The 14702-nt window shown below is 35.4% G+C and overlaps 1 protein-coding gene across 1 annotated transcript; it reads right to left on the bottom strand.

The window, feature by feature from the left end:
- Window positions 1–764: 764 nt before the first annotated feature.
- Window positions 765–1681, bottom strand: LOC127188581 (olfactory receptor 4K3-like). The gene is given in 2 exon segments (XM_051145011.1): window positions 765–1036; window positions 1039–1681. Coding segments are annotated over 2 exon segments (915 nt in total).
- Window positions 1682–14702: the final 13021 nt, after the last annotated feature.

Raw genomic sequence — 14702 nt, 5'->3', positions numbered from 1 at the left:
CCTCCACTTAACCAATGGTGCAGCCTCCTTCTGCTCTCTTCTGGCTCCCTTCCTCCCAAGGTTCTTTCTGTCTCTCCAAGCCCTGGAACCTTAGCTATGCCTATCCCATTTGCTGTGCCCAGGTGTGATGGCCTTTTATTGGTCAAACAGGTTAGGCTCTTAGGCAAGGTACAGGTGGGCACAGAGACTGCAAGCAGTAATTAGCATCAAAATACATCAGACCTACCTCCAACATTAAATAATAAAATGAAAGAAAATTCTGAATTCATATGGACAATTAGGACTTGAAAACTGACAGATTATGTCAATGTGAAGCAACTAGCCTTATGATTGATTTGTTTCAAATTTTTATTTATAAGTGGATGCAGACTTTACAGATATCTTCAATAACTTCTCAGGCAAAATACATAATATAATATATAATGCCACATTTTAAAGAATAGTAACTTAAAGAGGATTTAAAAAATAATCCAATTAAAATGATTTTCACAATGTTGGGAGACAAGTGATGTGTAGTAACATATGACCATCATTTTTGCCTCAATATTATCATCATCTTATTTTCAATACAAACAGGTATATTATAAAAGTTATTGCTTGTTCTAATTGGTAAATCTATAAGTATTATTATTTTGAACGTATTTCTCTGATGTTTATTTTCACACCCAAATACAAGTTTCAACTCATAAACTACAGAAATAAGTAATAATACAATTCAATTTCCTCTATTAATTTGTGATTATATAAGTAGTCTATTCCAGAATTTACATGTGGTTCATGACCTTCCTTATGGCATTCTTAATATCTTTATTTCTTAGTGTATAGATGGCTGGATTCAGGAGAGGTGTGATTACTGAGTAAAATACAGCAAGAAACTTGTCCACCCAAGTGATGCTGACTGGCCACAGATAGATGAAAATGACTGGCCCAAAGAATAGAACAACCACTATGATATGAGATGTACATGTAGAGAGTGCCTTTGATGAGCCACCTTTAGAGTGAAGTTGAACAGTTAATAGAATGTAAGTATAAGAACCAACAAGAGAATAAAACAAGTTGTTGCTAAAACACCACTGTCAGCATTTATCACAATTCCCAGAGTATCTGTATTCATGCAGGCTAATTTCATCACCAATGGAATATCACAGAAAAAGCTGTCTATTACTCTAGGTCCACAGAAAGGTAGCTCCAAAATCAGAATCAGTTGACTCATGCCATGTACAAATCCAATGACCCATGATATCAAAACAAGGCAGATGCACTTCTGTCTGTCCATGATGCTGCTGTAGTGGAGTGGCCTGCAGATGGCCACATATCGGTCATAGGCCATTGTTACAAGAAGCACCATCTCACCCCCTCCAAAGAAGTGCACACAGAGGATCTGGCTCATGCAGCCCCCAAAGGAAATAGTTTTATTCTCTTTTAGGAGGTCTATGATCAGTTTGGGGGTGGTTACTGAGGAAAAGCAGAAGTCAATAAATGAGAGATTAGCCAACAGAAAGTACATGGGAGAGTGGAGATGATGGTCAATGATGATTAATATCACAACAAAGATGTTTCCTACCACAGTCATCAGGTAGAGGATGGAAAATGTCAGCAGGAGGAAAATCTCTAGTTCTTTTGAAGTACACAGTCCCTGAAAAATAAACTCAGACACCACGGACTGGTTTGCTTCTGCCATTTAGCACACTGTGTTCTAGTGGGTTGAAAGACAGAGCTGAACTAGTATTTCTTGGAATAGAAACAATAAATTAATGTTCATGTAAGTAGACAAAAAAGTACAAATTATATACTACCATTGTGTCCACTCATAATTAAAACTAATCCTATGTTTGTATATTCTTTCCAATCATGGACGTTTCCTAAATGTAGGAAAATCCTTACACATCTGAAAGGCAACGTGTATAGGTATGTAAATGAGTATAACATTTAAAAATATCAGGAGCAATTATTGTTTTTACATTTTCCTATTTTATTTTGTTTTTTTGTTTTACAAAACAGGATTTCTCTGTGTAGCCTTGACTGTCCTGGACTCACTTTGTAGACCAGGCTGGCTTCGAACTCACAGCGATCTGTCTGCCTCGGTCTCCTGAGTGCTGGGATTAAAGGTGTGCCACCACCGCCTGGCCTCATTTTTCACAATTTTTAATTGACTGCTTCTGCATGGAATCAGAAATAACTTTCCTCAGTGACTATATGAATCATTTTTAAAGCCTTTTTATTTGACTGTGAGAATCACAGAATGACAATCTCTTGACATATTTTAAACATAAATACAAAATTTGCAAGCATTAATCTCTTTTGACTATGTCTGAACCGAAAGAATTGAATCAAGTCAAAGAAACTATGTTATAAAAGGGTTCATTAAATAAATTGAGAAACCATGCATTAAAGAGTATTACGGAGACATTGTTAATGTTGTGTTTGCTGGAACTTTTGCCTCATCTCTCAGTCATTTAAGTGTAGGTCTGAGAAATGCTTATTATTTTCTTGTCCTACTGGCTTTCAACTCTAAATGGTGAGATTTCTTATAACAGTTTTAATAATTCGTTTATAAAACCAGTTTCTCTACATCTACATTTGTCTCATTTCTTCTCTTTTTTATTTATTCCTCCCTTGATTTTATTTATTACTCTTAGGTAATCTTTTCTCATCTTCATTTGTGTACTTTTTCATACTGCTTTTAGAATTGAAGTTGGAAGATGAAAATGTCAACAAATTGGATGATATTTGCAATTTCTGTGCTAAGTATTTAAAACATTAATCATAGGTAATAATAATGATTATTGATTTCCCATGACGATCAGCTGTTATAGTATTTAAGCTGTAGTGCAAAATGAGGAAATTTTTATTGCAAATCCAATTTATCACTTCCAGACTATATGATAAGTTGTAGGAATCTCAATTTTGAGAATTACCAATAAATATAAATGACCAATTTCAGTAGCAAAAGTGGTTAGGTTTACATAAAAGTTAATTTCATTGATGTCAAAATTGAGCATACTTAATCTAGTCATTTGGTAAATTCTCAGCAATTGTGATTATTATGATCTGCATCACTGTCATTTCCCTCCGATCTTTAGTAACTACCTTTCAACTGTTTTGTCTGTAGCTTGAGAAAATAGAGTTTCCGATAATAAAAAGACAGTCAGATACATTAGAGTAAGTTTTGAATCCTGTGATTATGATATTTGTCCAAACTGAGAAACTTGAAACCTTTAAGCTTACAGTAAGAGATCATTAGATATGAGCATAAAAAAACCTGACTTTTAAGTGCCCAAAGTCTCAAGGATTAATCGGAAGATAATATTTTTTTGTTAAACAAAACAATTAAAAAGTAAAAATGCAAGACTCAGTGTAAAATCATCAAGAAGGTAAAAAGATGTGCTACTAAAACAAACAAACAAACCTTAAATGAGTATTGTGAAGCAAAATGAAAGTACAACAATTAGTGTGTGATGTACTCACACTGCAGGAATTACCTTGTAAAAGAGATCATCCCTTTTGGATGATGCTTCCTCTAATTCTCCCTTGAATCTAACATTGTGGTTTCTGCCGCGACAGCTTTGCTGAGAGTGTTTCACCCTGAGTTGGCTTATATACACTGACAATAGTCTTGTCTCCTTGGAAGGTTTCCCACTCTGCACATTAAGTAGGACAATTTAGATGGAAAGTTGTTTACTTGAGAGTCCTTGGGGATCACTAGTCTCCAGTATCTATTATATTAAGTACAAGAGCTTACTAATAAAGAAATATATTTCTTTTTGAATATTTTATGAATATTTTGTAATTAATGTGTTAATATTTTGTATAAGTTAGGACAACTTATAAGCTAAAAGAAGACTTACATGGAACCTTGAGATGCCAAGGAAGATAAAGTCAGTGGTGCCAACTTGATGCCCCAAATTATTCTTTAGGATCCACAGGGTGGAGGTCTAGATCCAACTATTCAGTTGTCTTCTAATTTCTAGACATGTATTGTTGTCTGTGTATGTGTAAATATACAGAGATGCCTATATTCTTAACACATGCCGACATGAATAAATGTAATAATTATCTACAAGAGAGAGAAATCTTGGTAGCCTGCTATCCTTCCTCTGAGTGCTATCAGGTCTCCCCATTCTGGGGACATGGTCAAATATGAGGCACCAGAGTATGTGTGAAAGTCAGTCCCCACTCTCTACTCAACTGTGGAGAATGCCCTGTCCATTGGCTAGATCTGGGTAGGGGTTTGAAGTTTATGGCCTGTATTGTCCTTGGCTGGAGCCATAGTTTGAGTGGGACCCCTGGGCCCAGATCTGCCCATCATAATGTTCTACTTGTAGGTTTATAGGCTACCAAGAAGAGACTTGATACCCTATGAGCATATACTGGGGGAGGAGGTCCCCCTCACGAACAGTCATAGGGGAGGGGAGTAAGGGGAAAATGGGAGGGACGGAGGGAGGAATGGGAGGGTACAAGGGAGGGGATATCAATTGAGATGTAATATGAATAAATTAATAAAATAAAATTAAAAATATAAAATGATCTGTGGCAAAAAAAGAAAAAAAAAGAAAAGAGAGAGAGAAAACTTTCTGTCAGCAGCTTTAAAGGTCGCATGTCCATTTACACAGTTGTATTTGTACCTGGGAATGCCAACAGAGTCATTTTCTCTTTCTTACTCTTTTTTGATATGTTATGTTTAACCCCCACCACACCTATGAATCAGGCAATTCAGGCAATCAGGCAAATCAGGAATCTTATTTTGGATTGTACAATTTGTCTTTATTTTAAAATTCATTTATTATATGTACTTAAGGTTAACACTGTTATGATTTGATATACATGCATGGTGAAATTGCATATTTGTATTTTATATGGATGCCGTGTATACTAAAAGCATTTAAAATCCCCTTTCGACTCTCCATCACATAATTCTACTTCATTATTCATACACACACACACACACACACACACACACACACACACACATACACACACACACACACAGACAGAGTTTTCATTTTCCACATTTTAAACTAGTTTATATCAATGCTGCATGCAGTAATCTAGAGAACAGTATTATACATGAAGGGTACTTTTTAAAACAAACCAATTACACACCCAAATATGTCCTTAATCTTTCATATAATAAATCTAGTATTTTAGTTGTTTCTTCAAAGTATATTTATAAATTACACTCAGTTATATTTTTGTTATACTTGTAATGGCCTCCTAACCCTCACGTATAATCCTCCATGCTCTACTCAATTCTATGGCCTCTTTCACATTAGTTAATATTTCCTTCATACCTATATATTTCTAAGTACATTTATAGTTGCAAATATAGTCTTCTCAGTTGGCATAATGCTACTTGTATGTATGTTTTCATGGCTATGTTTCTGGCACTGGGCAACCAATTGGTATTCTCTTTCCTGGAAAATTCACTTCTCTCACTCCAAGTTTTACTCTCTTTTCTATAGTTTATTTTACTTGTTGTTGGTGTGTATGTGTGTGTGTGTGTGTGTGTGTGTGTGTGTGTGTTTATAGGCTTTTCACCATACACTTTTGCCTCTATTGCAGTTGTTGTTCAACTTATGCTTGGCCAACCCTGGATTTAAGACTTTAACAGTGTATCTGAGGTTATAAAAATGATAGTGGCATTAAAGGAGGAAAATAGAAACCTCAAATTAGACCCAGAATACAAAAAGAAAGAGATGAAATAATTAAACAAATCACTTAAAGAAATAAGTAGCAGCGAATTATAAGTAAACAGGAAAAGGAAATGAATAAAAGAATTCAAGACCTAAAAATGGAGATAGAATCAATAAAGAAGACACAATTTGTGACAATAACAGAAATAGCAAAAATAGGGAATAGGACAGAATCTACAAACACAAGTCTTACCAAAAGAATTTAAGAGATGTAAGAAATCATCTCAGGGATAGAAGATATTGCTGAAGAAATCAATACAACGTTCAAAAACATGTTAAGTCCAAAAAGCTAACTCAGAACATCCAAATAATCTGGGACACTATGAAAATGCCAAACCTGACACCCAAACTTTCAGATTCAAGATGGCAGCACACATGCATGATATCTGATATGTAGGGCTGATACTAGGGACTCAGGTCTGGAAACTATAGATCTGGAAAGCCCTTGGTGAGAGGGGTCCACACAGAGCAGAGCACAGGTGGGTAAGGCCTTGGGCCATCCAACCACCTTATCAAGAATGGGTACCCAGTCCTCAGAGTCTAAAACCACACTTGCTTGCAAGATGTAGCCCTGCTCTATATCACAGACTGAGTATCTGGGACTGAACTGTAGGCAGTGAAGCACCAGAGTCTAGAGCTGCTGTCCTGGGGAGAACCCAGGAAAATGGGTGGATCTAACCTCAGAATTCCCTGCCAGTCCATAGAAGGCCCCAGGTGTTGGCAACCACATGGGCAGGGTATTCAAAACCCAGCTAAATATCAGATAACTGGCTGTACCTACACTATTTTGAATTGAACCTTGGGCTACAGATCATCAGCACTGGCCTTTGTTGGCCCAGTGGGGGAGCCCAGGTTGTGGACAAAGTCCCCTGAAACAAAAACCAGGTTACTTGCCTGATACAAGGAAGATCTCTCTGTCCCCACAAGTGAAGGTTCTAGACCCATGGACACTCACCAATGACCACTCTTAGTGACCAGTGAAGTACAACAGAAACTACCTCCCAATGTTAGAGAAAGCAAGATGACAAAAATTCACTGTAAAAACACAAACAACAAAAACTAAAACAATTTGGCATCTCTAGAACCCTGTTATCCCAAAGAATTCAACCCTAGCAACTGAAACACAACTGAAGCATAAGAAAATTACCTCAAATTCTCAGTAATAAAGATGATAATGGCGGAAACAAATAAAATCCATAAGCAAATACATGAAGATGAAGCTGTGAGAAGACAAAACCTAAGGATAATAGGAATTGAGGAAAGATAAAGACTCCTGGCTCCAAGGGTCGGGAAATATTTTCAACAAAATCATAAAAGAAAAATTCCCCAATTTAAAAAGGATATACATATAAACATATGAGATGCCTACAGAACACCAAATAGAATAGCACAGAAAAGAAAATCCTCCAGCCACATTATAATCAAAACCCAAAATGTGCAGAATAAAGAAAAAATATTAAAAGTGGCAATGGAAAAAGTTGAAGTAACATATAATGGCAAACCTATCAGAATGACACCCACCTCCTCAACAGAGACCATAAAAGCCAGAAGAGTCTATGGAGAGGTTCTGCAAACCATAAGAGAGCACAGCTGCCAGTCTAGACTACTATACCCAGCAAAATATTCAATAACTGTTGATAGAAAAAACAACATATTCCATAACAAAAAAAATTCTAACAGTACCTATGTATAAATCCAGCACTACAGAATTTACTAGAAGGAAAACTCCAAAGTGACAACTACAACCAAAACAACACAGAAAATAGATAACTTCATTGTTGCAAAACATAACCACACACTCTACTACAACCAACAGTAACTTAACCGTCACTGGTCATTAATATCCTTCAAAATCAATGGTCTCAATTCTCCAGTAAAAACACACAGACTAATTGAATGGACATATAAAAAAGACCCAACATTCTTCTGCATTCAAGAAACACATTTCAGCCACAGTGATAGACATTACCACAGCATATAAAGATTTAAAGGGTATTCCAAGCAAAAGGACACAAGAAGCAGCTGGTGTAACCATTTTAATATCTAATAAAATAATTTTTCAACCAAAAAAGATGAGAAAGGACACTTTATACTCATAAAAGGAAAATTCAACCAAGATGACATCACAATTTTGAATATCTAAACCTCCAATACAAGGGCACCCAAATGTGTAAAAGAAATATTAATAAATCTTAAACCAAACATCAATTCCTAAACATTAATAGTAGCAGACTTCAACACCACACTTTCATCAAAGGAGAAGTCAACAAAACAGAAACTAAACTGAGAAATAATGACAATAACCAATGTCATGAATCAAATGGAACTAACAGCTATTTACAGAACTTTTCACCCAAATACAAAAGATTATACCATCTTCTCAGCACTGCATGGAACCTTCTCCAAAATTGATCATATAATTGGTCACAAAGCAAGCCTCAACAAATACAAGAAGATTAAAATAATACCTTGTATCCTATCAGATCACCATGGACTAAAGCTGAACTTCAAAAATTATAGAAATATCAAAAAGCCTACACACACATAGAAACTAAACAACTCTGTACTCAATGACGACTGAGTCAGGGAAGAAATAAAGAAAGAAATTAGGGACTTCCTAAAATTCAATGAAAACAAAGGTACAACATACCCAAATTTATGCCACACATGGAAAGCAGTGTTAAGAGGAAAATTCATAGCACTAAGTGCCTTCATAAAAAGATTTGAAACATCTCATATAGGCAACTTAAGAAGGCATCTGGATGCCCTAGAAAAAAAGAAGCAGAAACACCAAAGAGGAGTAAATGGCTGTAAATAATCAAACTCAGGGCAGAAATCAATAAATTAGAAACAAAGTGAACAATTCAAAGAATCAGCAAAACCAAGAGCTCATTCTTTGAGAAAATCAACATGATTGACAAACCACTAGCCAAACTAAATAAAAGACAGAGAGACATTATCCTAATCAACAAATTCAGAAATAAAAAATGGAGACATAGCAACAGACACTGAAGAAATACAAAGAATCATTAGGTCCTACTTCAAAGGCTTATACATCAAAAAATTTGAAGGAAATGGATAGTTTTATTGATTGATTCCACTTGTCAAAGTTGAATCAAGATCAGATAAACAAATTAAATAGTCCTATATCTCCTACAGAAATACTAGCAGTACCTAGAAGTCTCCCAACCAAAAAAAGTGCGCAGGCTCAGATGGACTCAGCGCAGATTTCTACCAGACCCTCAAATAAGAGCTAACATCATTTACTCTTCAAGATATTCCACAAAATAGAAATGGATAGAACATTCCCAAACTCATTCTATGAGGCCACAGTCACCTTGATATTATTAAACCTCACAAGACACAACAAAGAAAGAGAATTTCAGACCAACTTCTCTTATGAACATTGAAGCAAAAATACTCAATAAAATACTCTCAAATCAATCAAACCCAAGAGCACATCAAATATATCATTCACCCAGACCAAGTAGGCTTTATTCCAAGCATGCAGGGATAGTTTAATGTATGGACATCCATCAATGTAATCCACAATATAAACAAATTGAAAGAAAAACAACACATGATCATCTCCTTAGATGCAGAAAAAGCATTTGACAAAATCCAACACCCATTCATATTTAAAGTTTTGTAGAGATTGTGAATACAAGGCACATACCTAAATATAATAAAGGCTTATATAACAAGCCAATAGCCAACATCAAATTAAATGGGGAGATACTCAAGGAAATTGCATGAAAATCAAGGACTAGACAAGGCTGCCCACTTTCTCCATATCTCATCAATATAGTTCATGAAGTTCTAGCTAGAGCAATAAGACAAGAAAAGGAAATCAAAGGGATACAAATGGGAAGGGAGGAAGTCAAATTATCCCTATTCACAGATGATATGATAGTATACACAAAAGACCCCCTAAATTCCACCAAAGATCTTGTAGAGCAAGATAAACACCTTCAGGATTGTGGTTGCATATGAAATTAACTCAAAAAAGTCAGTAGTCCTTCTGTATACAAATGGCAATCTTGCTGAGAAAGAAATTAGGGAAACTACACAATTCACGATAACTACAAGTAATATAAAAAATCTAGGAGTAACTCTAACTAAGCAAATGAAGGACTTGTATGAAAAAAAACTGCAAATCTGTGTAGAAGAAATTTGTAGATGATATCAGAAGATGGAAATCCATTTCGTGGATTGGGAGACTTAACATAGTAAAAATGGTGATCTTACCAAAAGCAATTTACAGATTCAATGCAATCTCTATCAAAATACCTACATAATTTTTAAAGACATTGAATGATCAATTCTCAATTTCATATGGAAAAACAAAAATAAAACAAGAATAGTTAATAAAGTCCCGTAAAATAAAAGATCCTCCAGAGGAATCTCCATCCCTGAAATCGAGCTGTGCTGTAGAGCAAGAGTAATAAAAATAGCATGGTACTAGCATAGCAATAGGCTGGCTGATCAATGGAATTGAATCAAAGATGCAGAAATAAATTCACACACCTATGGACACTTTATTTTTGACAAAAAGCCAACTCTATTCAATGGAAAAAGGGTAGCATCTTCAACAAACAGTGCTTCTCTAACTGGATGTCTATATTTACAAAAATGCAAGTAGATCCATATTTATTACCATGAACAAAACTCAAGTCCAAGTGGATTAAAGACCCTTAACATAAAACCAGAGACACTAAATTTGTTAGAAGAGAAAATGGGAAACAGCCTTGAACTCATTGGTACAGGAGATAACTTACTGAACAGAACACCAACAGCTCAGGCCCTAAGATCAAATATTAATAAATTGTACCTCATAAGGTTTAGAACCTTTTGTAAGTCAGAAGACACTGTCAACAGAACAAATCACAGAATGGGAAAAGTTCTTCACTAACCCTACATCTGACAAAGGGCTAATATCCTAAATATATAAAGAACTCAAGAAACTAAACACCACTAAACCAAATAACCCAATTAAGAAATGGTGCTCAGAATTAAAGGGAGAATTCTCAACATAGGAATATCAAATGGCTGAGAAATACTTAAAGAAATGCTCAACATCCTTAGTCATCAGAAATGAAAATCAAAATGACTCTGAGATTCCATCTTACAGCCACCATAATGGCTAAGATAACTCAAGTCAAAGCACATGCTGGTGAGGATGTGGTGAAAGGGGCACACACCTTCATTGCTGGTGGGAGTGCAAATATGTACAACGACTTTGGAAATCAATCTTGTGCTTTCTCAGAAAACTGGGAATAGGGCTAACTTGAGACCCAGCTATTGCACAGCTTGGAATATACCCAAAAGATTCTCCACTACACAACAAGGACATTTGCCAACAATGTTTATAGCAGCCTTACTCGTAATAGCCAGAATCCGGAAACAACCTATATGTCCCTCAGTTGAAGAATGGATAAAGAAACTGTGGTACATTCACACTATGGAATAGTACTCAGCTATTAAAAACAAGGAAATCTTGAAATTTACAGGCAAATTGATGGAACTAGAAATGATCATCCTCAGTGAGTTAACCCAACACCAGAAAGATACAAATGGCATATACTCACTTATGATTGGACACTAGCCCAACAGGAATGTCCTCTGAGAGTTTTCAGTTTGTTGGGGTTTGGGATAGATGCTGTGATTTCTTATTGGTATTCCCAGTGAGAGAGGTATGGGAAAATGGGGGAAAGGAATGACTCAGAGGGTCCTGGAACCCTACAAAGAGAGCATCAAGGCTGGCACATCTGGACCCAGGGAGGTCTGCCCAAACTATTGTATCAAGCAAGGACAATGCATGCAGTAGACCTATATACCCCCTATTCAGATCTAGGCAATGAACAGGACATTCTCCACAGTTGTGTGGAAAACAAGGACTGACTCTACTATGAACTATGGTGCCCCCTATTTGACTACCTCCCCTTGGTTGGCAGGCCTGGTGGCACTCAGAGGAAGGGTAAGGAGGCTACTAGGACAAGACCTAATAGGCTGTGATCATATGATTCAGGTGAATGTCTCCTTCTGTCACAGGCCTAGGAGAAGGCAATAGGGTGAAATCAGGAGGGAGGGAGCGATGGGAGGATATAAGTCATTGGATAACAATTGAGTTGTAATCTGAATAAATTAATAAAACTTATTAATTAATTAATAAAGAAGAAAGAAAAAACAATGAGTGGTTGAATATAAGAAGGTTGGAGAAGTAAGGGGAACTACACAATTCTATTTTGATAAAAAATTCAAAATCTAAAATAAATAAAATAAAATCAGGAGTTTAATAGCTCCCTCCTTTACTTATGATTATAATTTTTATTGTAGTTATACTCAGTCAGCCATAGTCCAAAATAATTCCTTGGAAAATTATAGAAATAAACAATTCACATATTTTAAATAACTCTTACTATAGAGTTGTTATAGTTGTTGTGTATTGTCATTGTTCCTGATCTATTCCTACTGTGAACAAGAATTCATGAAAAGCGATGTTGAGAGGTTGAACCATTGTAGCCAAAGCCAACTTACAATGTATCTTGGATTGTCATTAGACCTCTAAACATCCATTCCTTGCCCACCTTTGAGTGAGAGTGAACACTCTATGACTAATAGATGAAAAAATCCTTTTGGAATGTATTAACTTAGCAGCCACCAGCTTCTACCAACCCCAAAGCTAACACTGTCACCAGATGGCATCTGAGGAGGGCGGCTGAGATTTCTTCTCTGCAGTATGCTCCTTCTTAATGTTTCAGCCAATGTATTTGAAAGGTGTCTTGTTTTTGATTTTTCCTTGTTCTGTAATGATGAAAACTTCAGGATACTTCTTCCGCTTTGGAATGTGGAATTTGGGGGTGAGGATTAAGTTAACTCTGTGTTCCTGGTCAATAGTTACTCACACTTGGTTCCAAAATAAATTACCCATTATCTCCTTTGGAAAAGAAAGAAATATGTTTGTGAGGTAAAAATTATTATTTTTCCAATGAAGTCTCACTGAGTATACTAACCACACATAAGGGTAGGCTCTAAGTCTAGCAGCAAATGACTAACACAAAATAAAGTCAATATTTGTAGACATTTGTGTTTCATATTGATTTATTTAGGTATTTTTTGTCTTGCTAGTCCTTTGAATTTATAATATCGTTTCTGATTTTGTGTTTTTATGACTTTTTACTTGTGTTTGTGTGTTTCTTTTTCCTTTTTCTTTATTTTATTTTATTTATTTATTTTTTGTTGTTTGTCTATTTTGTAATGAGAGAGACAAAGAAACAAAGGGGTTAGTGGATTTGTGGATATGTGACTTGGACGTGGAAGTTGTTAGGGTAGGAGTAATAATCATCAGACTAAATTGTGTGATAAAATATCATTAAATTAAAATAAAAACAATTAAACAAACAAGGAAACAAACAAATAATTCAGTATCTTTGTTCCTTTCTACATTCTAATTACTTATTTTGTCTAACCCCTCATCAGTAAAGCCACAAACTTGTAATAGTTAAAAATAATGATTTTACAAAAAGTAAAGAAGTTGCAAATGGACAACTTTGCCAAGCACATTTCAGATTATAATCATACCAGGAAATTTAATGTGTGAAAAGCCTCTTTACCCACTGATCCATCTTGTACGCCAAAGCTAATAGGAATTATATGACTATGCCAGTTTATTCTTCCCAATGTGAGTAGTTGTATTTTAATAATAACACATACACACACACACATGCACACATGCACACATGCATGCATACACATGTATACACACATATATACCATTAAAATAAGATGTACTTAAGCCAATGAATGTGGCATATAATGGAAAGATTTTCAGTATATAACACAGTATTGTATTCTGGCACAAATACTAAGTAAATTTTATCCATCATAAAAATTGTTCTGGCATAAGAAAGAGTCCTAGGGCTTTTCAGGTTGAAAGAAATAATTGAATAAACTCATTTTAGACTTTTATTGTTTGGAAATCTATCTGCCTAACTTCATGCATTTGGAAGTGGATATTTTATAACACAAGATAAATTTTATGACTCTAAATAAATCAATTTTGCTTCCATCCCATTTAGATCTAGCACTTCTGATCATCAAATATGTAATGTTTAAAGTGGGACTGTGTAGCTTATATATGGTATGTTTAGAAAAAACACAATCATGACCAAGACAATGTATAAGAGAGAATTTAATTTTGGGCCTCGTGGTTTAAGAGGGTTAGAGTCTATGGCAGGAAGCATTGCGGCAGTCAGGCAGGCACGACGCTGGAGCAGTAGTTAGGAGCTCAAATCTTATTCCTAAGTATGACTCAGAGAGAGTTAACTGGGAATGACATGGAGTTTTGAAAGCTCAAAGTCTACCCCTAGTAGGTATGCTATGTTATACCTCACACTCCTTTCATAACAGTTCTACTAACTATAGACCAAACATGTAAATATATGAGACTATGGTGGACATTTTTATCCATACCACTATATTCCAACAGCTGAGTGCTATAGGTTCTGGAAATATCATAATGCAAAAGAGACATAGTCCAACTTCAGTCCCAGTTGTTTTTCTTAAAATAGTTTGAAAACAGTTTAAAAATCTGGACCCTCTTCTGAAACCACAAAGAAATCTCTTGATTTTAACAACCTACAAAATCAAATTGTGGGAGTTCTCTATTTTTGTTTTTCTTCTACAATGTGGGTTTTGGGGACTGAGCTCAGATCCTCTGGCTTGGCCGCAAGCTTCTTTACAACTGGCCTCTATTGTGTTTCTTCTGAGAAGACATATTACTTAGACACAATATCACTTAATTAGTAAGAATTTAATTAAAGCTGTATTTTAAATAACATGAGTATTAAGAACCCATTTTACAACATAATTATATAGTTTAGTTAGAAGTCCTCAAGGTGTTGTGTTGTTATAAATATGGCTATGGGCAGGTGAGAACAAGTAGTGTGTAGATTTGAAATCACTTATACAATAATGGTGACTCGATCCACAAATAAGTGGGTAGAAAGA

The sequence above is a fragment of the Acomys russatus genome, chromosome 4 (assembly GCF_903995435.1).
Source record: "Acomys russatus chromosome 4, mAcoRus1.1, whole genome shotgun sequence".
NCBI lineage: Eukaryota > Metazoa > Chordata > Mammalia > Rodentia > Muridae > Acomys > Acomys russatus.
This window is presented reverse-complemented; position numbering and strand designations above follow the sequence as displayed.